This window comes from Rattus rattus, chromosome 1 (genome assembly GCF_011064425.1).
Source record: "Rattus rattus isolate New Zealand chromosome 1, Rrattus_CSIRO_v1, whole genome shotgun sequence".
NCBI lineage: Eukaryota > Metazoa > Chordata > Mammalia > Rodentia > Muridae > Rattus > Rattus rattus.
Window position 1 is genome coordinate 251,539,089 of NC_046154.1, and position 27,680 is coordinate 251,566,768.

At 49.1% G+C, this 27,680-nt stretch overlaps 1 protein-coding gene across 2 annotated transcripts; it reads left to right on the forward strand.

Annotated features, from left to right (window-relative positions):
- Positions 1–3,096: 3,096 nt before the first annotated feature.
- Positions 3,097–27,381, forward strand: Tef (TEF transcription factor, PAR bZIP family member). 2 transcript variants are annotated; one of them, XM_032918365.1, is made up of 4 exons: positions 3,097–3,342; positions 15,786–16,103; positions 21,726–21,946; positions 23,996–27,381. In XM_032918365.1, exons 1-4 carry the CDS (start codon positions 3,240–3,242, stop codon positions 24,209–24,211), a joined length of 858 nt encoding a protein of 285 aa, XP_032774256.1. In that variant the 5' UTR covers positions 3,097–3,239; the 3' UTR covers positions 24,212–27,381. The 2 variants fall into 2 exon arrangements, with proteins under 2 accessions (XP_032774256.1, XP_032774247.1); XM_032918356.1 differs by lacking the exon at positions 3,097–3,342 and adding an exon at positions 12,323–12,598.
- The last annotated feature ends 299 nt before the right edge of the window (positions 27,382–27,680 follow it).

Consider the following 27,680-nt stretch of genomic DNA (forward strand, 5'->3'; position numbering starts at 1 on the left):
AGAAGAATGAGGGGGAAGAGTCAGGGGGAGAAATGCTGTGAAGAGTGACCTGTCAGGGGCTGCAGAGATGGCCAATCTTGACTACATCTGGAGTCCAATGCAAGCAGATAGACAGACACACGGGTGAGAGACTTTACTGACTGGATCATTTGAAGCGGGAAGACCCACCCTAAATCTGGGCCACACCTTCTGATAGCTCTTTGCCTGCTTGCCCTTGCTTGTGCTGGCAAGCTCATCTACCCTGTCGCTAAAGCATCCCTTTAATAGTATTAGAACCCACTTCTTCTGGATCCCAATGTAAACTGAAGACCAGCAGGTCTCCAGGAATCCTTCAGGATTCCAGCATCAGACCGAAGCTGTTGAGACATCCAGTCTCTCGGGACAGAACATCAGCTCCTTGGCTTTTTGGTCATGAGGCAGCCATTGGTTGCTAAGCTACTGGATTACAGCCTGTAAGACACTGGAGATATATATATATATATATATATATATATATATATGTATATATATATATATATATATATATATATAGATAGATTGATCTAGATATAGATACTATCAGTTCTGTTCCTCCAGAAAACTCTAATACACTGCTCTTGTAGAGGACCCAAGTTCAGTTCCCAGCACCCACGTGGGGAAGCTCACAGATCCCTGTAACTCCAGTGCCAGTGGATCCAACACACACTTCTGGCCTCACATCACACATACATACATGAGAAGAAAGGGACTGTTAAAGTAGAGCTTTTCCAAGGTTTTGAGCTTTGATCCATGTACTGAGGTCTCTTTTCTTTTCTTTTTTTAAGATTTATTTATGTTACATATACAGTCAATCTCTTCATGCATACCAGAAGAGGGCATCGGATTCCATCACAGATGGTTGTGAGCCACCATGTGGTTGCTGGGAATTGAACTCAGGACCTCTGGAAGAGCAGCCAGTGCTCTTAACCGCTGAGCCATCTCTCCAGCCCTGAGGTTTCTATACATAAATTAAAAGTAGGGTAGACAAGAGGGCTCAGCAGGTTAAGGCACTTACAGCCAACTAGACAACCTCGGTTTCGTCCCTGGGATATTCACAGTGCAAGGAGACAACCTTGCACTGATCTCCTCATGTGTGCAACAGCATGTGAGTGTGCCCCCCCAACACACACACACAAATGTGCAATAGTTATAATTAGAAGTAACCAGGCATGGTGGTGCACACCTATAATCTCATCACCCAGGAAGCCACAGAAGGAGGATCAAAGTTCAAGACCATGGCTGGTGATCTGGCTTGGGGAACGGCATTTGCTGCTGAGCTTGACAACCTGAGTTCCACTCTGGATTCACAAAGTAGGAGAGAGCCAACTTGCAAACTGTCCTCTGACTTACACACGCACATACCCACACAAAATAAATACATGAAAGTAGTAATTAAAAAAGATTTTATTTTCATGAGTGTCTGCCTGCGTGTGTGTATGTGCATCATGTGTACGCCTACAGGGAGCAGCAGAGGGGTTGGATTACCTAGAAGTATGATTAGGGTGGTGGTGCTAGGAGACAAACTTGGGTCTTCTGCAAGAATAAGTACTCTTAACTGCTGAGCCAACTCTAGACACAATTTAATATATATATATATATATATATATATATACTTTTTTAATTGTTCAGGAGATGGATATATATATATATATATCCCCTGAACTATCATAGTCTTTAAAAACAACAACAAGGGGCAGTAGGGGATAGCAGAGGATAATGGAACTGAAGCTCAAAGTATATTACACATGTGTGTATGAAACAATGAAGGACTTTCATTGCACAAGGCCCTTAGTTCCATTCCTAGTACTGGAAGAAAAACAAAAAGGAAGCCTGGCCCAGTCTGGTCATACAGCTGCTTGAGAGGCCAAGACAGAAAGAGCACAAGTTCAGTGCCTGCCTGGTTCCAGAGTGAGTTCTGGAGCTGTGGGTTATGTAATATAGCATATGTAATTTCATTAATCTGGGGAGCATCTTTCAGGAGGAGAATATGCTAAAGCCCTGGGGCAGGAGACATTGGGGAACACTTCCAGCTCTGCGTAAGATGGGATTTGGGAAAACAGCCATGGATCTCTGTGAGATCCGGCACAGAACAGAAAGCCGAGAGCTTATCATCCGCCCCAGGGTATCTGAGCTGCAGAAGTAGGCCTGACAGAGGTTACTGTGTCTAGTTTTGAAGCTGAGCCCCAGAAGTAGTTTCTGGGTTGGTATAGATCCTTCAGCCTGACTTCTCTGCCTAAGTCTGACTTCTCTGGCTCCTCTCTTGGAAGGATGAGGACATCAAGTCTGTGACTTAACCCATACATAGTCAGTGTCCTGGGGATCCCAGCACACCTGTGGGAAAAAGGAAGGGCCTATGACAGGTAGCCAACTGCCGCTTAAACCTCAGTGATGGACACATCGAGGTTTGTCACTCAGGGCAAGCCTAAATCAAGTTGGCAGGGCTGTCCCCTTTCAGTAGTGCCCACCTGATGACTATCCTAGGGACCTATTTTCCTCTTCCTCCCTTTCTGAGAGACCAGAGACGTGGAGAGCAGGCTTCAAGTTGGACAGACAGTATGAAGCCCCAGCTATACATCCCACATGCACACATACATGCCTTGTAAGGCTCATGTGTGTGGCACATATACATTCAAACATGCCCAACCCCTTGGAACTCGCAAGCTCCCATGTGAACGGAATGCATGGTGCCATTACAGCATCCTTCTTGCTCAGCCACCTGGGATGCTGGTCTGGTCTCTCGTCCTTTCTTCCAGCCACCCTGATTTGCATGGTGTACCCTGCTCTCCACTGAACCTGGGCCTCCGGGCCTCCCCCACCCCTCAGCTCCCTGTGTGTGCCTGTGCTCACTTGCTGTGGGCGTGGAGCTCTGCTCACCGCTCTCATCTGGCAGCCCTGGTTATGGCTCCCAGACTGGGGGAGAACTTCCCTTTGCAAAGTTAGATAACAGGCCGGGTTCTCTGTCAGAGGATTGGCGCTGTGGCTCCACGTGCTGCAGCTGGCACAAGGCCAGGTCCGCCCTGCCAAGCAGCGAGAAGGGAAGGCCTGGCTGCTGCCGTAGCTGGCAGGTGGCCGAGCTGGGGGTGGACAGGCGGGCTGGGGCTGGGGCTGCCCATTGGCTGCCTCAGCTCACACCCCGCCTGCCTCCCTAGCCTGTGGCTCCCCAGCAGCCCCTGCCTCTCCAGCTGCTTCTAAACTCCGGAGCAAGCACCTCCTGCTGGGCCATGTCGAGCTGCAGCCAGATTGGAGTGGCCCCTGCCATGGACATGCCTGAGGTCCTCAAGTCCCTGCTGGAGCATTCTTTGCCTTGGTCAGAGAAGAAGGCAGGTAGGAACACAAGGGGTCTATACTGGCAAGGTGCCTAAGTGCCTAAGGGGTGGAAGCAGCACAGGAACAGTAGCAAGATGGGTAGGAAGGGCTGCAATGCAGAGGACCCCAGGGTGTATGTGGGTGCCACACCAACTCTGGGGCTGCCCTGTGCCTGCTGGCTTCGGGTGCTATGGCCAGCGTGCAGCTACTGACAGGTGCTGTGCTCACGTGGGGCAAGGATGGACTACTGTGCCTGAGGGAGTCCAACTGGAGGTTGATTGCTTCTGAAGCTCCCTCCCTCTGCACGCTGTGGGTAAGCAGAGGAGTGGCAGAGCCAGGAGACTGGGGCAGGCTGGGTCTGGAGAAGAGGCTTTCTGCTCACCATTTGCTTGCTGCTGGAGGGCTGAACTCATGGATGGGATAGAAGCTGGTTATGTAACAGGACCACAAGCCCCACGTTCCTAGGATACCACAGGCAACCCTGGGGCTAGGGACAAGCAGAAGAGCAGAGTGAGTGGCAGAGGGTGTGGAGGGGTGGGGGGCAACTTGGGCAGCCTGTACCAGGTACCTTCCTGGAAAAGTTAGGTGCTTTGGGGAGTTGGGGAACTAATTTAGGGTATTCTCTCCTGATGTCTATGTTGCCAGATCTCTCGGGCTCACCCAGTTCTTGCTACCTTTATCAAAAAATTCCCGGCTGTACTGGGGATGGAACCCAGGCCTTTTGAATGCTAAGCACAAGCTTTGCTATAGCGCAGTGCTACCAGTCCTGCCTCATTGCTTTTAGAGGAGACCACCCACCTGTCTCTGATGCCAGGGTGACAGGAGGTCAGGGTGTTCTTTTGGGACCTTTTTCAGTCATCTGCCTCATTCTGTGCTGGCATCTGATATATCTCATCACCATGGTGTCCCCACCCCCACACCTCCACCCCCCACCCCCGAGTCCCCGCCGGACTTCTTCCTGCAGGGTTCTCCAAACTTGGGAGCCAAAGGACATTCCTTTCACCCTCTCGAGGAAGGCAGGACAGCAGGCTTTGACCCTGGAAACGTCTGAGGTAGTGGGTTTCCCCAAAGCCCATGGCAAGCTCCTCCAAAGCCTTTTATGGATTTTTGGACCCAGGTGCTTTAGACCACAGCCTGGTGCTGTCCTGGTGTTCCTGTGTCTAATGGCACAAAGGAAGTCAGCTGCTCAGCAGAAGAAGCCCATGTCTACATCCCCGGGAAAGACCCCTGACAGACAGATGAGCCTCAGCTAGGGTCCATACCACAAACAGGCCACAGAGTGCTTTCTGCCATCTCTGGGTGGAAGAGTTTCCAAAATGTCAAGTAGAACCCTTCCAGTCCTGCAGGTACTAGGGAAGATGATGCAGCATCCTCATGACCCCACCCCGCTGTCCCAAGATGCCTACTGCACTGCAGACAGGGTCAGCTCCAGATGCAAAGGGGCTGACTCAGGGCACTGCTCTTTGCATGAGACTAACAATGCCTTTGAAGTGTGGTAGCAACTGTTGGTCGCTGGCTCCTAGATGGTGTGCAGAGGCCTATGAAAGCTAAAATCCCCATCCCTCATGGGCAGCGGGGCCCAGCACTTAGGGGACTTGTCCAAGGTTTCAGGTGGAGCTTTGCCAATGTTGGGTAATCCTCTGCCTGAGGATTAGTTAGCCCAGTGTAGCTGGGTCTTAGGCCTGGGTCTTGGACAGCCATGTGGCACTTCATGAAAATCAGAACAAGCTATCCCACAGGGCTGACAGCAGCTGTGGCTAACTTGAAAAAAAAAAAATTGGGAGAGTGGTGCAGGAGCCAAATACGTCACAAAGCCCCAACTCACATATTACTACTTCCTGCCTACAGCCACTACTCCCCAAATCTCCCAGACCTTCCAAAGCACTTAAAGGTCTGCTTGAACAAGTGCACACCCACCACACTGGGCCAGAAGACCCAGCAGTTCTGTGTACGGACTTTACAAGTCCCTGTTGTGTTTTGTTCTGTGGGTTTCTCCTGGAAGACCCTGCAGAATCCGTACTCTCCCTCTTCTTCCTCTAGCCCAGATACTCTGCAGCACAGCCAAGTCACATGCGGGGTGTAGCTAAGTTCCAGCAGGAAAGAATTTCAGAAGTGAGCAATGCAGAGTGTGAGAAATTCCAGGTGTGCCCTCAAGAATGCTCTCCCACCACTGTGTGCTCTAGCACAAAGACACTTCCCCAGATCCACATGGGGCTCCTCGGGCAGCTCCAGGGCCTGCTGCAGCCTGCACACTTCTGCTTCTCTCTGGTCCCCATAGGTAGATCCTGGTCAGTACTGACCTGAGACTCCTTGGTTTCCTGGTGGCCCTTACTGCGAACCACAATTCAACCAGCTTCCCTACACCATTTTCCGATCTCTGACTCAGTTTCTCATCTCTGTCTCCGAGTCTATAAAAAAATCATGCTTCTCGTCTCTGCTCTTGTACTTTCCCGGAAGATTCGCTCTCAGTGCTCACCCCATCTCCTGCTTTGTTCTTCTCCAGCTTCTTGAAAGATCTTGACTTCTGCTTCCCTTATCCTGGGCCTGACTGTGTGCAGTGGCAACCTATCTACCTTTCTGTCTCCTCCACTTACAGGAGCCTGGCGTGCTTTAGTCAAACGAGGCGAGAAGGGGCACTTCTGGGCAAGGCCGTTAGAAGCAAAGCTTTAAAATCAGCCTGAGGCTGTGATCCTAGATTCTACTGCCCAGTGAGCAGTAGAGCCTTTTTAGGGAGGATGAGAAATGCCCGTGCTGCTGGCTCGTTGCCAGGACTAAATGAGCTGTCCCACGTGGAAGTGTTTTCAACTGTGACATCCCATGCGGCTCTCTTTCAAAGGCCAAGAACAGTGTATGTGGCTTGGTTTCCGCTCTTTCTACCTATAATCTGACCCTCATTCCCTTCCTGCTTACACTGGCAACCTGACCCCATTTCCTTATTTTCACCTCCCCTTAAAGACCTGGATGTTATGAGATTGTGCACACACAGGGCTGTTTCCTTGGAAGTGTGTGCTGAGACTCCTGGGACGTTGATCCCATCAACCCTGCACCAAATCCAACAACTCTGCTATAGTACAGTAGGCAGCATCTCACTGCTATTTCCTCAGCTAAAAAAGGGGAGAGGGGGAGGGGCTCACTCCAGCCCTCTTGGTGAATGGAAGTGAACAGGTGAAGGGACTCAATGCAGCCTGGGCTGACCCAAACTTGGTCTTATGAGGCTGCATGAGGACTCACATGGCCTGGGAAACCGGGGAAGCATGGTGCTTGCTCAGGAGGGAGGAAATGACATGAGGCCTTCTACAGGCTGGATATATTGTATAATTTACTCCTCATTTCAGCCTGCTAAGTGGTATATCTTCCCCTGAAAAATGAACTCAGAGAGCTTGGCCACCTCAGGGCAAATAGGTGAGTGGTCCCTTTCCTTCCTCTCTGCCTGAGGCCAGGACCTTGTTCTCCGTCACACCCTACCCCCATTAGAGACATGAAAAATTCATCTTCATCAAGTGCCAGACACTGATGGCAGTGTCAAGAGGCACCCTTCCAGGTGGCTTTGTATCTGGCCAGACCCTAGGTAAGGCTCCTATAGGAATGACCCAAGTCTCTCAGCCATTCTCAGGAGCATGTGCCAACCATTCCTACATCACTGTGTGCAGCACCATTGCAAGGGAGTCTGGTTTTCCATTCTCCAGTGAGAACACTAATGATCCAGAATGGGAGGTCACATACTTGTCAATGGGGTCACCCAGCTCCTGCTTCCAGGTTCATGCCTATCTCCGAAACCATGTGCTATTTCTTGGCCATTGAGTTATTCGTTATAGCTTAGTGAGCATTTGCTGTGCTGTGGCTCAGACTGGATGAGACCAACACTGTCTTTGCTTAACTAGAACTGGCAACCCAGTGAGGAAAGATAGCAATTATAGGTCCAATTGGCCTTCCCAAGGGGAGACACTTAAGCTAAATCCTGGAAAGTGAGGCAGAGCTGGCTATGGGAAGAACTTTCAGGGTGTAGGGAAACACCTCAAAGACCCTTCCCTTTGTCTGCAGAAAAGGCCATTGGTGCTACAGAAGGTGATCATGTGGGGGAAAAGCGTGCACGTAGTGTGGTGGGAAAGGTCCCAGGGATGTGGCCTCAGTGGTTGGGTCCTACAGCCTGCACCTATTTCTGTATCACCAGCAGAACTTCGGCTGGGGAAACCAAGTTATCAGTGGTGTCAAACACCGCACAGGCTGGTTGTGGTGGGGGAAGGTTTTTCTCCATAGTCACGGTTCTGTTGGGGCAGACTCTTCAGAGTACTGAAGGGAGAGGCAAGAATTTAAAGAGATGCCCTACCCACCACTTCTACCCTCAACACCTTCGGACCAAAGTACAAAGCACAGAGAGAGCCGCAGTTTCCCAGCCACAGGTATGTGGGCTACAAAAGAGAGCTGCTGGCAGGGCTGGCGCTGGGGAGTAGCCAAAACAATGGCTGGTGCTTGTTCTTCCAGATTCCCCCGTAAATCAAACACAACTGCTAGTTCATATTAATAACACTTGACATGTATGAGACTTGGCTTTAAAAAGTTCTAACCTTCTTACCAACACCAAACAGAGAAAGCCAGCCAACAAGTATTTAGTGCTCCTCTGAACAAAGCATTGGCTTGCCAGCCTTTAGTGCTGGGATACCGAGGGTTGGCTTTCTAGAACTCAGAAGGAGCCTTACCATCAGCCTGCTTTGGCACAGTCCAGGTCCTGTACGTCTGTTAGTCCTCCTAGATGCTAAGTGGTCAGGATCGGTGTGGGGTCCAGGCTAATGGAAATCACCTGTGCAGCATGTGGTTCACTAAATAGACTTTCTAACTTGGGTTGGTCAGCAGGTTTCTGGCTGAAAAGAACAGAATCTAAACATCTTCCTGTTCTGGTGAATACCATTTCTCACCCCATGCTGGCTCTGGCTTAGCCTCTATAACTTATCCTTACCATCACAAACAAAACAACTCTTGAACCAACACAGCCTGAATGGAAGGAAGAGGCTGGGTGGATGCCCACCCGTCCATCTCACGCATTACGTAGGTGGGTGGGTACCTGCCAGTGTAATCCCCACAGATAATCCCCACAGGCCCCACTCAGGAGGGTTGTCCATCTGCTTCCCTGAGGAGACTGGTGGAGGCCGAGAAGCCATTTGCACAGTGCTCTAATCAGGTCACTGGCTCAGAGGAAGGTCTCCTCAGGTCTACTCTCAAGGCCATAGTCACAGCTGCTCCAGACATCTGAGGCAGGCATTGTCCTGAAAAACTATTATTGGACTTGCGTGGCAATACTTTAACCCCGGCACTTGAGAAGCAGAGGTAGGTGGATCTTTGTGAGTCTGAGGATAGCCTGGTCTACAAACAGTGAGTCCCAGGCCAGTGCAGAGCTACACGGTGAGATCCTGACTCACACCCAGCCCCTCTAAGAATACAAACAATCTCACTCTAATTGACCAGCAAGAGGGCTCAGTGGGACAAAGCACCTACCACAAGGCTTGACAATCTGTTTAATTCCTTGGAACCTTGGTAAAAGGAGAACCGACGCCCAAAGTTATCCTGTAGCCTCCAAATGTTTACTATGACACGTGTGTGTGTGTGTGTGTGTGTGTGTGTGTGTACATACACAAGCACTAAATAAGTCATTAATTAACTTAAAACTATTATTAGAGACTAGGGATGCACCTCAGTTAGTCAACTGCTTGCCTAGCATGCACAGAGCCTGGGTGTGATCTCCTGAGCTCCATAAATTGGTGCTGGGGGTGCACGCCTGTGGTCCTGGCACACAGGAGGTGATGGCAGGAGAACATAAATTCAAAGTGATCCTCATCTACATAGCAAGTTTGAAGCCAACCTGGGACCCATGAGACCCTATCTCAAACAAACAAAAAACTCAAAAAAAAATTATTGATACAGAGAAGTGTGCTGCCACATCATACTTTTCTTTGTCTTTCTTTAAAGACAGGGTGTCACTATGTAGCCCTGGGTGTCCTGGAACTTACTATGTAGCCCTGGGTGTCCTGGAACTTACTATGTAGCCCTGGGTGTCCTGGAACTCATTATATAGACCAGGCTGGCCTGGAACTCACAGAGATCCAACTGCCTCTGCCTTCCAAGTGCTGGGATTAAAAGTGTGCACCAGTGCACCCAGCAGCTGCACACTTTTAAGGTTTAACCAGATACTAACATGTTCCCTCGGAGGGAGCCTCTTTATAGGGCTTTCACACTATGGCACTCTTTCCTCTACTCTGGGAAGAGGCAAGGTCATAGCTATCAGCACAGCAGTGAAAGGAGACAGCAGCAGAGAAGGCAGCTGGGGCTCTTCTGAGGTCGGCTGGAGAAAGGAGAGAAAGTAACGTCCCTGCCTTTAGGACAATCCCCCACAGCTTGCAAAGAAGCATTAGAGGGAATATGCTTGTAGTGCTCCTTCAGGACGCAGAACATCCCAGGAACATCCACCTTTTGGTTATCCGGGGGAGCCTCTCAAGTGTCAGTAGAGAAGAGACTCAAAGCTAGATCCATTTTGAAGCCTAGGCCTGTTCCCTTCCTACATCCTAGTCACTTGCTAGGTAAGCTGCTCCAGGTTGGTGATCCGTCATCCATTTGGGGTAGCTATAGCCCAAGAGAGAGGGAGGGTAAGGAAGAGGGGGCAGGAGAGGGAGAGGATGAGAGCAGGAGGGGGAATCTGGATTTCTCCCCGTGTGTCATCTTTGTTACAGACAGACAAGATGCCACTCTTACCCTATCAACCCTCCTCTGCCATACTAGGACCTCTTCACCTTCTCAACGGTGTAAGACTTAGCCATGAAAATGCACATTTCAGTCTGGTCTAGCCAGTTCCTCCAGAACCAAACTACTTGGAGATTTGTATTTCTTTTTAAAATAATATTGTTACATTTGTGTGTGTGTGTGTGTGTGTGTGTGTACAGAGGGATTATTATGCTCATGGAGGTCTGAAGACAGTTTGTGAGTCCCTCCTGCCATTTTATGGTACCCAGGGACTGAACTCTGATTGTTAGACTCGATAGCAATCACATTTAGGCCACATTTATCCCATGAGCCATCTTACTCACCCAGCTTTTCTTTTCTTTTTTTTTTTTTTTAAAGATTTATTTATTTATTTTATGTATATGAACACACTATCGATGACGCACCAGAAGAGGGCATTTGATCTCATTACAGATGGTTGTGAGCCACCATGTGGTTGCTGGGATTTGAACTCAGGACCTCTGGAAGAGCAGTCAGTGCTCTTACTCTCTGAGCCATCTCTCCAGTCCCTCACCCAGCCTTTCTTTTCTAGAGTTTCATATGTTGCTTCATTTTCTTGGAGTTGCTCTTTTAAATTTTTTTCTAAAAACCTCTAGGTCAGTTTCTCCAAAAGATATCCTAGATACACGCAAAATTCCTCCTAATAGTTCTGCAATGCCTGGGTTTTCTGTGCAGTTTCCTTTTTCCACATTGGATTTATATCCATCAATTTTGATTAAATTAGGAAAGATATTTGCACGGGAGCACCTAGGCTAAATCCTGCTTTCTCGCTATTTGACAAAAAGAACAGACTGGAGAAATGGAACAATGGTCTGGAGGCATCAGGCTTAGAAAATCATCAACATCATAAAAACTTGTATTTTGGATTCAGTCCATCATCTTATCCCTATGGCCACCCAACGTCCTTTGGTCTCTTCCTTTAGGCCTACTCAGCTGAATTTCTTTTTCCTTAAGTCCTAACACAATTCTGATTCCATGTGCTTTTAGCTGTCTATTGTGGTGTTCTGTACCTACCGCAGGAACCACAGGCTGCCTTTCAGCCAGGATCAGCTCCTCCTTCGGAGGCAGGGAGCCATGGGAGGGACAGAATATAAACAAGCCAAGTCCCTGCCCCTCTGGGAGCTTAATCCCAGAGCGGCTAGTATTGTCTGGGCTTGAAGCCGAGTATGACTTGTACTGCAAAGAGGTACAAAGTTCTGCGAGCCATCTTGAAGGTTTTTACACCCCTTTACGACTCACAGGTTTCCTAAGGAACCCAGGAAGTATGTCTTGTTTTGCTTTTTAATTTTAAGAAAGGGAAACTCGGAGGCGCCCAGAATTGTGGAGACTCTAGTTCAGTGTTGAATTTTAAGACTAAGGAAATGGGCTCCAGTGGAGCACCTGGATATTCCCAAGGTCACAAGCGAGCAGCTAGTCCTCTGTCTCGACCCTGGTTCTTGGATAGGTCTCAAGAAGGCGCTTTCCGTACTAGTGTTTATTCCGCAACCACGCCTGCGCCCAATCCCTAAATCAGTGGGCAACCTGACACCCGCTTGAGCGGCGGAGTTTGGAACCCTCCTGCCCTCCGCTAACCTCGCGCGGAGCGTGGGAGGAGCGCTTGCTGGGCATCCACGTCCCAGGCCCCTTACCCTGGGCAGAGTCCGCCAAACAACAGGCCAGCCGGGTCCAGGCCCAGGCCAGAGCCAGCCCCGCCCCTCTCCTTCCCGGCCCGCCCCTCCGCGCCGCAACCGCACGTGCAGAGCCTCGTGCAATCGCGCCGGCCCCGCCCCCTTGTCCCATTGGCTGACATGCGCCTTTCCCTCATTGCCCCTCCCCGCGTGGGTCGACTCTGCTGCCGCTCCACGTGACCCTCCGGGCTGGGCCGTAGTACCCAGCTCCGCCTTCCTCTGAGGTGGCTTCTCGGAGGGAAGGAGGAAAAAGAGGCTGCGATGGACTGGGAGGAAACCTGTAGTCACGAAGGTGGTGGCGAAGGGGACGCGACTGACCAAAAAGAACAGGGGTGCTCCACAGAAGCCCCCGATGCTCCCAGGCGGGCGGAGCGATACTCCTCACCTGGCCCAGCACGTGTCTACATCGTTTGGTTCCCACAGCCAATCCCAGCTTGAAGAGCTGTGCCCGCCCTCACGCAGGGCGCACCAATCGGAAGCCACGCTCCGGGACCGCTGGCCTGGCCTTATGAATAATGAATGAGACGGAACCAGTCCGCGGGAGGGGTGCGGATGGAGAGAGGCGGGGGTGCGGTAGCGCGTCTGCGCAGTGCTGCCCGTGTCAGCAGCTGCGGCGGGTCGAGCCGCTCCGGCCCATCTCGGGGTGCGGGCGGGGGAGGCGAGGCGCACGAGTGGGGCGCAGGGCACGATGTCCGAGGCGGGCGGCGGGAAGAAGCCGCCTGTGGAGCCTCAGGCGGGGCCGGGCCCGGGGCGTGCAGCTGGAGAACGGGGCCTGTCGGGCTCCTTCCCTCTGGTCCTGAAGAAGCTGATGGAGAACCCCCCGCGCGAGACACGGCTCGGTGAGGGGGGGCGGCTCGCGCGTGTCTGGGGGCGGGGTTTTTGTAAGGGCGGGGCCTTGTGGGGGCGGGGCGGGCCCGGTCAGAGGTCAGGGTGAAGCGGTCCAGTGAAGTGGTGTTATCCGGGCCCGGAGATGGCTAGGGGCCTGCTGGACTAGGCCTCTGGCCCAGAGAGAAAGTCAGGAGATGATCTGGAAAGGACGGGTCAACAGAACTTTGCAAGGAAGCAGCCAGTTAGATGGGGCTGCAGCGGGGCTGCCTACATCCAGATCCCTAGGATGCTGCTTGCCTGAAAATGCGGGTTCCTGGGCCTCACCTAGTCTGCGGATCCTGAGACAGAACCTGTATTTTAAGAAACACTCCTCTGCATCCTCGTGGGTGCAGGGTTCACCACCAAAGTTTGAGAGGCCCAAATCCATGTAGCAGATGGCCTTTGTATGTCTTTGGCCTGTCCTGGAGGAGGACAATTCTTCCCTAGGAGTGGACATTGAGCAGGTCCACTGTGGTGCATCCCTGGGACGCTGCTGTGGTGCAGATGGAGGAGGCAGTTTGAAATGAGGGACGGTAGTGTCTCCAAGTTGTTTTTAAATCAAAGCATGGTTTAAAAAAAATTAAGGGCCTGAAGGATAGACAAAGTGGGGCTGTGATGAAGGTTAGTATGTGGCCACTAAGGTCCTCCTCCTGATCGATTGTTGGGAATCACAATAGCAGGACCAGGCTTCATCGAATTGCCCAGGCCACAGGGTCCCTGGGACCTTGTGTGGAAAGCAGACTTGGCCGGTATTTGGCCTGGAAGAGCAGCGGGACTGTCACCTATTGTGGGGTTCTAGGTCCATTGAGGTGTGCTTTCAGTCAGAGATCTTTGGATTTTCAAGAGCTCGGTTTAATTAGGGTATCTGGGAAGGAATTGGCTTTCTGTGGATTGCCTGTGCTGGGGAACTTATTTCCCTTTCTAAAATGCCATTTTTCTTTTCTTGGGTGTGTTCCGGGGCTGCTGTGCGTATGGTTGTCACTGTTGCGCTATAAATAGCTTCTGCTCCTCAGGTGAGGCTAGGTTCTCTCCTCCTGCCTCAGGACCCCATTTACCCAAACCCTTTTGTTTATGAAGGTGATGCTTTGTTTTAGATCTGAGAGTAGGACAAACTGCAAGGGCTGCTGCTCACATCTGGCAGCTCTTGCTTAAGATTACCAGAGAGTAGCAGGCCATACAGTGATTTTGACTTACGTTTGCACATACTCACAAAGAACTTTGACATAGTCTTATCTTGTTAGGGTTATTGTCTCCACTTTGTAGGTGAGGGAACTTGAGACTCTTGAGAGGCAAAGATGGTTTCTCAAGGTCACATGGGTGGGCCCTCTGGCTCTTGGTTTGGTGTTCTTTCTGTTGCATGAAAGTGACAACTGCTGGTGTCAGGCCCTGTGATTTAAGTCTTGGACATGTCAGTCATTTACCTTTTGGAATTAATTTAAAACTTGACCTTATAAACACTGAAATAAAATAGCCTGACTGATTATAATGGTGCTTGCTTACAACCCCAGCACTGGAGAGGTAGAGGGAGGGGGATCACTAGTTCCAGCTCATCCTCTAATGTTTATCAAGTTTGAAGTCACCTGGATTTCATGACTATCTCAGAAACCAGAAAAAAATTGTTTTAATCGCTTCGGTCAGGAAAATGTGGAACTTCCTGTTGCTTGTCCTTCTGTGAGGCTGCTTGTTATCTTCCTCCCCTCTCTTACCTCTTTTGATCAAAGTGACCCCACCCCACTGGTCCGGTCATTTCTGAACAGAATGTGGACTCAGAGAGACGGGCAGGGAGGCCATCTGGCCCACCCAGCCCACAGGCTGGAGGTTTTGTTGCCTCCCAGTTGTTTTTAAATCAAAGCCTGGTTTTAAAAAATTAAATTAAAGAGGCAGTCATAAGAATTCATGTTAAATCGTATTACAAGCTGTGAGCAAGTTCTGCTTGTGAGAACGTCCACCTCATGGGGTCTGGTCATTGTTCTTGGACTAATAGGCTGCCTTTTGACTGTCTGGTCTTGGGACCCAAGCATGACTGCTTTTTCTCCAACATAATAATATCTGATGTCTCTCTTTTTTTAGTTCTAAATCCAGAGTTCAACGTTGTCTCCTTCAGTTTTGAAAACCCATTATGAACATGTCATGATTTTATCTCCCACTTCTCTGATGAGCCTCCTTCTCACTCTGATTTCGTCTTGTCACATTTCTCTGTATTTTTTTTCCTTAATTGCCCTCTCTTGGATATCCATGTGCATAACCTTTTGACCAAGACATGGGGGATTTGATCTTCACTAATTGATTACCTTTACTTTGAATAGAAACAGTCTTTCTTCTTCAGCTCCTCCCTTTTCCATTCTCCCAGGAAACCTGCCTTCAGCCTTTTCTGCTTATTCAGGGATAAAGCCTTCTAAACTGGTTGCTCTGAAAAGAGCTCCAGATCCTCTCATTGCAGTCACCTGAAGTCAGTCTGTCTGAAAATCCAGCATTCTCCAGGCATTAGACAGGTTCCCATAGTCACTTTGTTGCCCCCTGAAATCTGGAACTGAGTCCAACCCAGTACCTGCCCTCAGTAAGCTCATAGCAGTAAAGAATGTGTCCTCTGTACCATGGGTAATAGTCATTTTCACATGCTGTCTCTGTTCTTCATAAAGAAGCTGGTGACAGGGAAACATACCAAGACTCAGGTTAATAACAAGGATCTGATCACATGTCCCACAACTAGTGGGTAGCAGCCCTGGGTTGCTATGGAGAAACATAACTGCAGGGAAAAGGACAGGGGAACCTAGAAGCTATTGGCTCGAGAATCTCAGCCCTTTCCACACTAAGATATCGGGAATGGTCAGAAGCACCACTTCCTTCCTTATGCCTCTCCTATAGATGCCCACAGTCTATTTTGCATTAACTCTGGGACCACCTCCTGCCTCAGAGTATGCAGCTAACATTCACAACGGCCAGAATCAGAAGAGCATGTGGTGCCACACCCTAAGGAGACCAGCCTGCCTGGTTCAAGCACCAGGCACAATGAGAAGACAGGACGTGCTCTTGAAACATGTGTATGGGATTTGGATGGAAACAGGCCTCTGAGAAACATGGGTCTTCTCCAAGGCTGGCTGTCCCCATCATGGGGTGAGTTACTCTTGTGTGGTGTCTCATCATAGATTTTGTTTGCAGATAAGGAAAAGGGGAAGGAAAAGCTGGAGGAAGACGAGTCTGCAGCAGCCAGTACCATGGCCGTCTCTGCCTCCCTCATGCCACCCATCTGGGACAAGACAATCCCCTACGATGGCGAGTCTTTCCACCTAGAGTACATGGACCTGGATGAGTTCCTGTTGGAGAATGGCATCCCTGCCAGCCCCACCCACCTGGCCCAGAACCTGCTGCTGCCAGTGGCAGAGCTTGAGGGGAAGGAGTCTGCCAGCTCTTCCACAGCATCGCCACCATCTTCCTCTACTGCCATCTTCCAGCCCTCGGAAACGGTGTCCAGCACAGGTTGGTGACAGCCTTTGGGCAGGCCCACCTGCCTGGTCTAAGGAGCCCACTTCCCACTGAGTTCTGCTGTCCACACTCCTGTGTGCCTTTTGTCTGAAGCAGGTCCTGGTGGGCTGCAGACTAGAGGAGCCCTCTGTTCCCACTCTTGAGTAGTGTCTGAAGGCTGGGGATGAAACAGTCTCCCTGGCAGCAGTTGGTCTCCTCTGTTGGGGCACTGCGCAGGATGCTGGAATGAGTTCCTAGGCTGCAGCTCTACAGGAGAAACCCCACTGTGCGTTCAATGCTGTATTTTGGTCACAGATTCTTGGGAGGTTTAGGCACTACTACTAAACACCATTGCTACTGTCCTCCCGACTGTCCATGCTAGCATTTACTGAGGACTTGCTCTATGCCTGACTTTAACAAACAGTCATCAAAACAGTCTCACAAAATGAGTTGTACTATTATCCCTGTTCTGTACAGGAGACTGAGGCACAGAGAAGTAAGGAACTTGCCTAAGTCACCCAGCCGACAGGTACTAAAGCAGCACTGAACCCAGGATGCTCATCTGCAGAGGCAGACACTGCTGAGGCACTAGCACAGATAATGTTCCCACTGCTTCAAACAAAGCAAAACAAAAAATCCTTCAGGATCTGAAGACTGTTTTGGCTTTGTTTTGTTTTGCTTTGTTGTTGTTGTTTGTTTGTTTGTTTTTGGCTTTGTTTTGGTTTATTTGCTTTCATATCTGAACATAAACCCACTGGGGAAGATTTGTCCCCCATTCAGAAGCCATGCAGAGTTTCTGTCGCCTTAGAGACATAACAACAGGCATCTCCTGGAACCACACCACAAAGCTCTCATGGTATGTTTCTGTTTAACTTTCCAAAAGGGAAACTTTTCAAATAAATATAGAGAGTAAGAAGTTGCAGTGTATGTCACTGGTAGGGCATTTTACTGTGTATCTAAAATGCCCTCTTAGAGTTGTTATTTTTAGTTGTGGAGGGGTTATACGTGGATGCTGGGAACTGAACTCAGGTTAACTACAAAAGCAGCACGTGGTTTTAACCACTGTATCTCTGCAGCCTCCGTATATCTGTAATCCTTATTCCACAGAAGACTGAGGCAGGAGGATCACAAGTTTAAAGCTACTCTAAATAACACGGTGAGACCCTATCTCAGAAAAATAAAAAAGAGGCTGGAGATGTAATTCAGTGGCAGAGAGCTTGCTTAGCGTGCACAAAACCTTGGGTTCCCGACTGGAAAGGTGGCTCAACACTGAAGAGTGTTGGTTGCTGTTCCAGAAGACCCAGGTTTGGATTCCCAGCACGTGCATGGTGGCTCACAACTACCTGTAACTAACCAGTCACAGGGGATCTGACACCCACACCCACTTCTGGCTTCTTTAGGTAACAGGTATGCATGTGGTATACAGACAAACATGCATAGACATAAAATAAATATTTTTTAAAAAGCCTTGCTTGGGTTTCTTTCTCAACACTGCAAAATAAATTTTAATTAATTAAATAAAAATTAAAAACAGAGGAAATGGGTTGCAGAGATGGCTCAGCCATTAAGGTCATTTAGTGTTCCTGCAGAGGACCTGAGTTTGGTTCCCAACACCCACACTGTATCTCACCACCATTTATAACACCAGTTTCAAAGGATTCAGCAGTCATGACGGTGGTGTACACACGTACACGGAAGTAGAACACTTGTGCACGTAAAGTAAATAACCTAAAAAAAGGAAAACAAACAGATGGCTTAGTAGTAGGTCATCATTTGGGTGGTTCAGACCCTTAGCACCATGTGAGCATGGCACTGCTGGGGTCAACACTGGCCGGCCAGCCAGTATGCAGACAAGTCAGTGCCCTCCAGGTTCAGCGAGAGACACTATCTCAGAAAATAAGAGTGGACTGGCAAGATGGCTCAGCAGAAAGAGGAATTTTCCATGAAGTCTAATTGGGTGGTGGGACTCAAACTTGGGTCCACTGTGTGTATAATCAGGACAACTGAGCCTCAGGACCCACACAGTGGAAGGAGAGAAACAATTCTTGTAAGTTGTCCTCTGGCCTTCAAACATGCAGCATGATATGTGTACAGATGCTCACGCCTAGAAATAAAGTGAGGAAAAGGTAAAAATAGGTGGAGTGATTGAGAAAGACACCCAGCATCACACCCTGGCCTTGACAGGTACATGCACACATGTATACACATTAAACAGTGCTTAAATACTTCCCATGTGGAATTGACAGTAAATCACAGATCTGCCTGCTCTGCCTCCTGAGAGCTGGTAATGAAGGCATACGGCACCATACCCAGCCTTAGGAAAGATTTCTTAATGAAGTATGTATGTGTAAGTGTGCAGCCCGGTGGATCCTCACAGGGTGAACCACCCATGTCAGTACTGTACAATCAGGATACAGAACTGTATTGGTATCCAGGAAACGCCTGTGACTCGGGGCGGTTGGCTTCTCAAAGGTAGTCACTATTTCTGTCAGCAGACATTTCTTTTTTTTTTTTTTTTTAATCACATTTCTTAATAACTGAGCTTCTTATCAATAGAACTGTCCTCTGCTTTGTTTTTAGATATTACAAGTAGGTTCCCAGTACTCAGGAACCAGAGAGAAAAGGCTGTCACAACTTGAAGCCAGCCTGGACTCCATAGACTGACTGAATCCCAAGACAGCCATCAGTTATATAGAGAGACCTGGTCAGCAAGGGTCAGGGTCACTAAGATGGCTGGCTCATCAGTTAGAATGCTTACCATCAGGCCTGAAGACCTTGTGGGAGAGAAACGACTTCTACTAATTGTCCTCTGACCTCCTCCATTCTTGTACAATGGTGCATGTGTACACAGGTGTGCGTACACACACATATAAATGTACAAAAAGAGTTGAGCAGAGGATGCAATGCAATAGGCTGCTGTTTCCCTTGCATTTGAGGGTCCCAGGTTTAATTCCCAGCACCGTACATGCACACATAATATAATTGCAAATTCATTGCATCACTGCCCTCATATTTATAACTTTATGTAGTTTCATAGTATACATATAAATTACATGGGCATTTTAATGTCTTAATGTAACAAAGCATGCTGGGCATGGTGGCAAACACAAAAGCAGGCAGATCTCTGTGAGTCTGAGGCCTTCCTGGTCTTCAGAGTGAGCTCTAGAGCTACATAGTAGTGAGACCCTGTCTCAGAAACTAAAATAGTGGGCTGGAGAGATGGCTCAGAGGTTAAGAGCACTGACTGCTCTTCCAGAGGTCCTGAGTTCAAATCCCAGCAACCACATGGTGGCTCACAACCATCTGTAATCAGATCTGATGCCCTCTTCTGGTGTGTGTGAAGACAGCTACAGTGTACTACAGTGTATAAAGTAAATTTAAAAAAAAAATAGTTTCACAGAACATACTTAGTAGAAAGCTGGGTGTGTTGACTTATACCTGTGATCCCAGTACTCAAGAAACTAAGGCAGGAGGATTGCCATGAATTCAGGCCAGCCTGAGCTACACAGAAAGGGAGATATGAAACTAAAAGCCTTAATTTTTTCACTTACTTTGTAGTAAAGACATCGGTAATATGTGTGTTTTGTGTCTGATCTCCTTTATACAGTGTTTTGTGAAAGTCATCTTGTGACTGTAGGGGAAGTTTGCCAGTTCCCATTCGTGACTAACACCATGTGAGCACACTGCACACCACTGTGTAGCCATTCTGAGGTTGAAGGACAGAGGAGCTCACTATGTGGTATAGTTGGAGTTCTTAACAATGCTACTGGGAACACTTGTGTGCCTGAGTCTGCTCGTGGGTGGACACTCTTAGGAATATCTACTTAGGAATAGACTAGATGAGTCAGTGGACGGAGTGTGATCCCCGTCTTCCCTCTTTCTCCTCCTCCTCCTCTTCCTCCTCCTCTTCTGCCCTTCCTCTCTTCTTCTTCCCTCTTCTTTCTTCCTTTCTTCTTATTCTTTCTTCATCACAGGATCTTTCTGTGTAGCCCAGGCTGTCCTGGAGCTCACTGTGTAGACCAGGCTGGCCTCAGCCTCACAGAGCTCCACCTACCTCTGCATCCCAAGTGCTGGGATTAAAGGTGCTCCATCATGCCTACCATTATTTACTTTATTTTATGTGTATGAGTGTTTGCCTGTGCATGTGTGTATATGTGTGTGTGTGTGTGTGTGTGTGTGTGTGTAAATCATGTATAAAGTGCCCACAGAAGCCAGAGGAGGGTGTTGGATCCCCTGGATTTCGAGTTACAGGCAGCTGTGAGCCGCTATGTGGATGATAGAAACTATAACCAGGTCCTGTGCAAGAGTAGTGAGCGTTCTTAGCACTGAGCTCCAGGACTCACAGATATGTGTAGACCACATATACATACCTTTTGGGGGGGGGGCGGTGAGACAGAATCTATTTTTTTTTTTTTTTTTTTGGAGCTGGGGACCAAACCCAGGGCCTTGCGCTTCCTAGGCAAGCGCTCTACCACTGAGCTAAATCCCCAACCCCTGGTGAGACAGAATCTTTTGTAGCTTATATCAGCACACCCAACCTGATTCAGTTGAAAACCTAAATTTGATCATGCCACACTTATGCTATGAACAGGGCAGATAATTTGGCGGGAGTGTTTGTGGGGGAAGGGGGAGGGAGAGGGAGGGAGGGAGAGAGAATATGAATGAATGAGAGAATGAATATGAATGCTTTGGCTTTAATTTTGGCTTCTTTTTTTGTTGTTGTTGCAAGGTATGTAGTAGCCTTCAGGCTTCTGCACACATTATGCCAGTTGCACGCTGGAGTCCTGATGTAGCCAGATAACATCCTGCAGGGCAGAATTGTCTCCTATTAAAAACTGTGGCCTTAACCTCTGTGTTACACTGTGTTTTCTAGGCCAGGACAGTACCAGGGATTTAGTTTGTATTCAGTAACTATCAATTGACTGAATATTGGTGTACTCATATTGGCAATATTGACTGTGTAGGCCAGATGTTCGGTTTTCTTTTAAAACGACTTTTATGTCAACACACAACCTTTGAACTCTGAAACTGACATTAACCCAATGTTTACCTGTAAACCAGCCAGCTCTTTGGGACAGGAAGAGAACCAGCCAGAGGTTACTTACCTCTGGGGTTCTGGAAAGCCAACTGCATTTCTATGAACCTTGGTATCCTCTTCTCTAAAATGAGAGGTAACACTCATTCCTTTCAGAGCTGTAATTAAGAGTGACTGACGTGGGGGCGGGGCTTGTCAGCCTCTCAGCTCGTGTCCTCACCCTGTTGTTCCTCTTGAGACACAGGAGGTTAAGGGTTATCATGATTCAGTGTTTTACTTGTTAATTCTTCTGGAAACAAAATACTTGGAAAACCCTTCCATTTTGGAGGCCTCTGTTTCCTTTGGTGTGTTCTGTCCAAAAAACAGAAGACTTCATGGGCCGATGGTTGAGCACATGCTTGGTATGTATGGAACCCTGAGTTTGATCCACAACATACACAAAAAGACAGGTTGTCTTAGGGATTAGACCACATGTGTCTTGGGGCTGGTGGCGTGGTTTTCTTCTAAGTGGCAGTGGTTTGTGCTGTCTCCAAGTTGTATAGTGGAGCAATATGTTCTTTCTGTCCAGTGAGATGCTTCTAGATTGTCTGCCTGTCTTTCAGAATCATCCTTGGAAAAGGAGAGGGAGACACCAAGTCCCATCGACCCCAACTGTGTGGAGGTTGATGTGAACTTCAATCCTGACCCTGCTGACCTGGTCCTCTCTAGTGTACCAGGTGGGGAACTTTTCAACCCTCGGAAGCACAAGTTTGCAGAGGAAGACCTGAAGCCCCAGCCTATGATCAAGAAAGCCAAGAAAGTCTTTGTCCCTGATGAGCAGAAGGTAACACCCAGTGTCCTTTATTAAAGGCACAACAGTGGTTTAAGAATCTAGGGTAAGGGGTTGGGGATTTAGCTTAGTGGTAGAGCGCTTGCCTAGCAAGCAGAAGGCCCTGGGTTTGGTCCCCAGCTCCGGAAAAAAAAAAAAAAAGAATCTGGGGTAAGCTGTGGCATATCTCAGTAGTGCAGGTCACACAGTGGCACAGCTCAGTGGCACAGCTCAGTGGTGCAGTGCTTGCCTGGGACACATGGGTCCCTGAGCTCCATCTAGCACTTGAAAGAGAGAAGGAAGCTGAACTTCGGCTCACACCTTTAACCAGAGGCAGAGGCAGGCAGATCTCTGAATTCCAGGGCTATACAGAGACTCACATAAAAGCAAAAAGAGAGGGGTGGGGATTTAGCTCAGTGGTAGGGCGCTTGCCTAGCAGGCGCAAGGCCCTGTGTTCGGTCCCCAGCTCTGAAAAAAAAAAAAAAAAAAAAAAAAAAAAAAAAGCAAAAAGAGAGAGAGGGAAAGAAAACTGGAGTAGGACCTGTGCTTTCTCATATGTGATTTTATATGGAGAACTCTTCCTACTATGGACACCATGTAGACAGGCGTTGTCTACTTGAAGCCACATCAGCAGTGATGGGAAGAAGTGGTCAGGTGTGACTTGGGTCCTGATTACTCGATACTTCCCTTCTAACCAGGGTGCTGCTGGGTGTTTTAGTGTTCCACCTCCCTGGTATGAGCAGTCACTAGACCTTAGAAAGTGAGATTGAACAGTTTTAAAGGACAAAGGACATCTTCTAGGGCTGGGGAGATGGCTTAGAGCAGTGGTTCTCACCCTTCCTAATTCCGTGACTCTTAAGTGCGGTTCCTCATGTCGGCGTGACCTCCACCTGTGAGTTGCTATTTTACAACTATAATTTTGCTACTGTTTTGAGTCGTAATATATCTCAGTGGTGGTGCAGGGCCTTTAATCCTAGTAAGTGGGAGGCAAAGGCAGGTGGCTGTCTGTGAATCTGAGGCCAGCCTGGTCTACAGAGCTAGTTCTGGGACAGCCAGGGCTACACAGAGAAACCCTGCCTGGAAAAATCAAATAAGTAAGTAAATAAGTAAGTAAGTAAATAAATTGTAATGCAATATCTGTTTTTGGATGGTCTAAATATGACCTCTCTGAAAGGATTGTTTGTTCCCCAAAGGGGTCACAACCCACAGGTTGAGAAACGCTGGATTAGTGGTTAAAGCATTTGCCACAAAAACATGAGGACCTAAGTGCAAATCCTAAGAAGGCATTTGGAAGTTGTAACAGGTAGTATGCCCTGACAGGAAGTGTGCTGCTGCAATCCCAGTGTTCTTACTGGGAGAAGGGAGAAGCCCTGGGCCACCTATCCTGCCAGACACAGCAGTGAACAGCAAAGGGACCCTGTTATCAAACAAGGTGGACAGTGAGGACCAACACCCAGAGTTACTCACCGACGTCCACACATGCACCTGCTCTCCCCCTCTGTTCCCCTCCCTCTCTCTTGCATGGTCTTGTAAAGTCAGGTTTGATCTCAGGGGACTAAAGTACACCTAGGTTGTTGGCTTTTAACCAATACTAAGTGCGGTGTGGTGGCACACATCTTTAATCCCAGCACTTGGGAAGTAGAGGTAGATAGATTGCTGAGAGTTTAAGGCCAGCCTGGTCTACATAGTGAGTTCCAGGATAGCCAGGGATACCTAGAGAAAACCTACCTCAAAGAAAAAGACAGACAGACAGGTGACAGAGAGAGGCAGAGAGAACGAGGAGAGAGAGATGTCAACAACCACCAATATGCCTAAAGTAAACAAGGGCAGAGCACGCAGCTGTACAATGCCTGATAGCTCAGACATTGACATGTGCCTGGGCTGCACCATACACCTGCCCCTTGACGGCAGGCAGTGTCCCCGAGTATTCCTGTTTAGGGTCCCATCTTGAGTTCTTACCCATTGAACTATGGGTATGGGAGGGTGAGGATTTGGGGATGGGAAGGAAAGACTAAGTTCTCTTAGGGGGAGTACCAGACACCAACAGAGGGCCGTTTTCCACAGGATGAGAAGTACTGGACGAGGCGTAAGAAGAACAACGTGGCAGCTAAACGCTCCCGGGACGCCAGGCGCCTGAAGGAGAATCAGATCACCATCCGGGCAGCGTTCCTGGAGAAGGAGAACACAGCCCTGCGGACGGAGGTTGCTGAGCTTCGCAAGGAGGTGGGCAAGTGCAAGACCATCGTGTCCAAGTATGAGACCAAGTACGGGCCCTTGTAACCTGTGCCCCTTGCCCCGCAGGGCACTGCCTGCACCTCAGACCTCTGCTTGGGGCTTCCTGGACCCCACTCGTGTGGAGACTTAGGACTCTTCATGGGCACATGGTGGCGTACCTGCTCTAGGAGCACTCACGTCTCAGCTTCATTATAACATGGCCAGCACATGTGGTGACTTCCCCAGGGGACCAGGGTCCTCTCTGATGGGGAACATGAGCGAATCTCTGTAGCCGGGTAAATGGCCCAAGTCTCTTGTTGGATGCTCCGGCGGAATCAGAAGGGGCCTTCTGGAGTCCAGGTTCTCCTGTACAGAGTGCTCAGGCTTTCCTAGCCTCCCTCAGTCTCCAGTTTGGACTGACAAGGGCTGTCTACAGAATGAGTCATGATTATTGTCACCCTAATGTCGTCTCAGGTAGCAGGTGCATTTCCACTTGGGGTGTGTCTGTCATGTACCTCACCCTCCCCAAAAAAATCTTTGAGAGAAACATTCATTCCCATCTGTCTCAGAACCAGGACATGCTAATACTCTGTTAGTGTATACAGGGTGGTGGGCCACAGAAGTGGGGTCTCTGCATAGCCTGGAGTTAGGGTGGGGTGTGGGGCTTGCAGTAGATATGCACCCAACCATTCTTAGCTCCGGCTTCTATCTTGTGGCTCTCAGGCCTGAAGCAGCCCTGGAATCAATTTCCTCTACATCCCACTTGCTATGGAAGAAAAATTTGCAGGATGGCTGGGCTCTGGGCTCTAATTGCCAGCGCCTTTGCACCTCTGGGCCATTCTGGAGGCTCCTGACATCCACTAGCCTGGTCTCTGATTATTGTCACCCAGTATCCCTTCTCAGACCTTAAATTTAAAAAGAAAACCCATCACCTAGGAAGCTTGAGCTTCCTAGCCCCAGGGTACCACTTCTGCATGGTGTTTAGGAAACTGGCCTCCAGTCTCCTGTTGTGGGCACCAGACTGAGGGCTTTTCTCTTGGGAAGCTCCATGGAACCCTTGCTCTGGCTCACCAATGTACCCAGGCCAGAATGCAGTCTCCCTGAAGGCAGAAGAGGGCCTGTCACTTCACAGATTAGACCCCCTCCCTTGAGTATCAGCAGGTCGCCTTCTATGAGTTGTATTTGCTGAAGGTACAGCTCTCATGGGACAGCGGGCTCTGGAGACATTACACTGGCCTGCAGTCCGTCTGGAGTCGGAAGGTGCCCACACAGGTCTGACCATTGGATAGAGTGATTTCTTGCAGCTTTGGCTCCCTCTGTGTCACAGCTGCACCTTTCTCTTCTATTTGGCTGGATTGGAAATCATGGAACCCTCTGCTCATGTGGGTCAGTTAGGGCGCCCTCCAGGAGGGTGTGTTTATTTGCTCAGGGCGGGCAGCCTGTGTGAAGGAGGCAGAGGTGATGAGGGTGCTTTATTATACTTAACACTGGCTTTATTTTAAATGGTGGCTTAGTTTGGGGCCCCAATCTTTTAAGACTTTTCATAATGATGTTAAGACCAGGGCAGACTATCTACTGGCCATGGACTGCAGCCAGGAGATGCCCTGCCCCTCCTGGGACCTGCACACCACCTCTCTGGGGAACTTGACAAAGGTCCCTAAGGCTAAGGGAGGTCTCCCTCCTACTAGGTCCCTGACTTTGACTCTGTGGTTCTCTAGGAACCGTGTGCACACTTGTCTCTGTTGTAACCACAAAGGGCAGTAGCACCTAGCATGTCAGTGTCCTGCCCGGGCTGCCTGCCTCCCACCCACCCAGCACTTCTCTGGGCTGGCTGTTCACCCAGAGGCAGTTCCTCATTTTGTTACTGGTGGACAAGCCTTGACCTGAAAATCTCTTCGTTTTCTTTGGCTAGGAAATGTAAGGTTTGTGTTTTTTAAGTTTTAGTTTTAAGGAATAGATACTTAACTCTGGATGCCATCTGTGTTCTGACCCTAGTGGGTGGATGGGGCTTACTGTCTCCCCGTGGTCCCCTCTCTGCCTTGTGGTGCCCTCCTTTCCTTCCAGAAGTAGGTAGGGGTTGTGGCTCCTCCTAAAGTGCTTACAGAAACAGTGTCTGCTTGCTTCTTGGAGGAGCCTTTGGAATGAAAACCGGCAGGGAAACAAACCAGAAGGAGCATGCCTGGAGGTTGACATCTTGGAGAAAAAAAAAGTATTCATGTAAGCTTGGCTCCTCCGTTGGCCTTAGGACCCAAGGCTGCACAGAAAGAGTCGATCTCTGCTGTTGTTTTGCGGTGGAAGCCTCCTGACTCCCCTAGGAGCTGACAGCAGAAGCCTGAAGCTCCTGCTCTTGGATCTTTGAATTCTAAGGAATACAGGCTCCAGAAGCCAACTTCAGTTTGGCTTTTCATGGGTTTGTCTTGGGATGAGAAATGTTGTCACTTCCTAGACATCCTGTTCTCAGCTATGGCAGCCGCAGCAAAGACACCTGAATGAGTTAGAACCTTGCAGGAATGTACATTCAAGCGATGTGTGGAAGAAGAACTACATGCTTTCGGAAAGAGCCAGCTGTGGGGGACCCGCTCGGTCACCTTAGCCACAGCCCAATAAGTTACGTGGGTCTGACTCCTGTGGTTGGGGACAGCACTAGACAGTGAACCTAACTCTTGGTCCACACTCTCTGCTGAGAGGGTGCTGTGGTCTGCTTTCCACTCTGGCAGCTCCTACAGTCCTCCCGCCTGGGGACAGATGAGAAGCTTGCTTTCCAGGGGCCCTGAGAGGTATGCTCCCTGGGAGGGGCCTGTAAGTGGAACTCTTGGTTTCCAGGGCAAAGCCCCACCCACAGCTTCTTTAACATCTGTTAATTAAGTGCAATAAATTTTTCTAGAAAAAGGCAAAGATGATTTCCAGGTAGAGATTGCTGTCGTTTGGTGTTGGATGCCAGAACACCGCTTGGTTTTATTTTTCTAAGTGCATGTGATTGGTAGAGTGTTTGGGGCTCTGCATCCTCCCTGGAAGCCGCATTCCAGCAACCCCTCTCCCTACCTTTGCTGGGGGAAGGAGGCCAGGAGGAAACCCCTTTGTCCCAGCTGCAGAGGCGGAAGCAGACAGCAGCCCATTGGCCTTATGTGTGTGTGTGCTTGTGCGTGTGTCACTGCTGGTGGGCCGGAGTGATGTGGTAGGGAGGGAAGGTGGGAATGTATCCTTTTCAAACAAAATTAAATATTTTGAGACGAGAATTTGGCATGGTCTTTTCTGTTACTCCCTCCTTTATTTCCTCATATGTCAGCATGAGAACCAAGACAGAAAACCTCATCTCTTTGGAATACCAGGTAACACCGCTGTCCACACCAGCTAGATACCCTTGGCCAAGTCTCCTAACTCTTCTGTGCCTCAGTTTCTTCACCTGTTAAGTCAAAATAATACCTACCTTGTTCTTGAGAGAGGGGGACATATATCAGAGCAAAGGTAGTTTGAGCAGACTGTGATACAACCAGGAGAAGACCAGGACCACAAACAACTGATGGCAACTATGGTT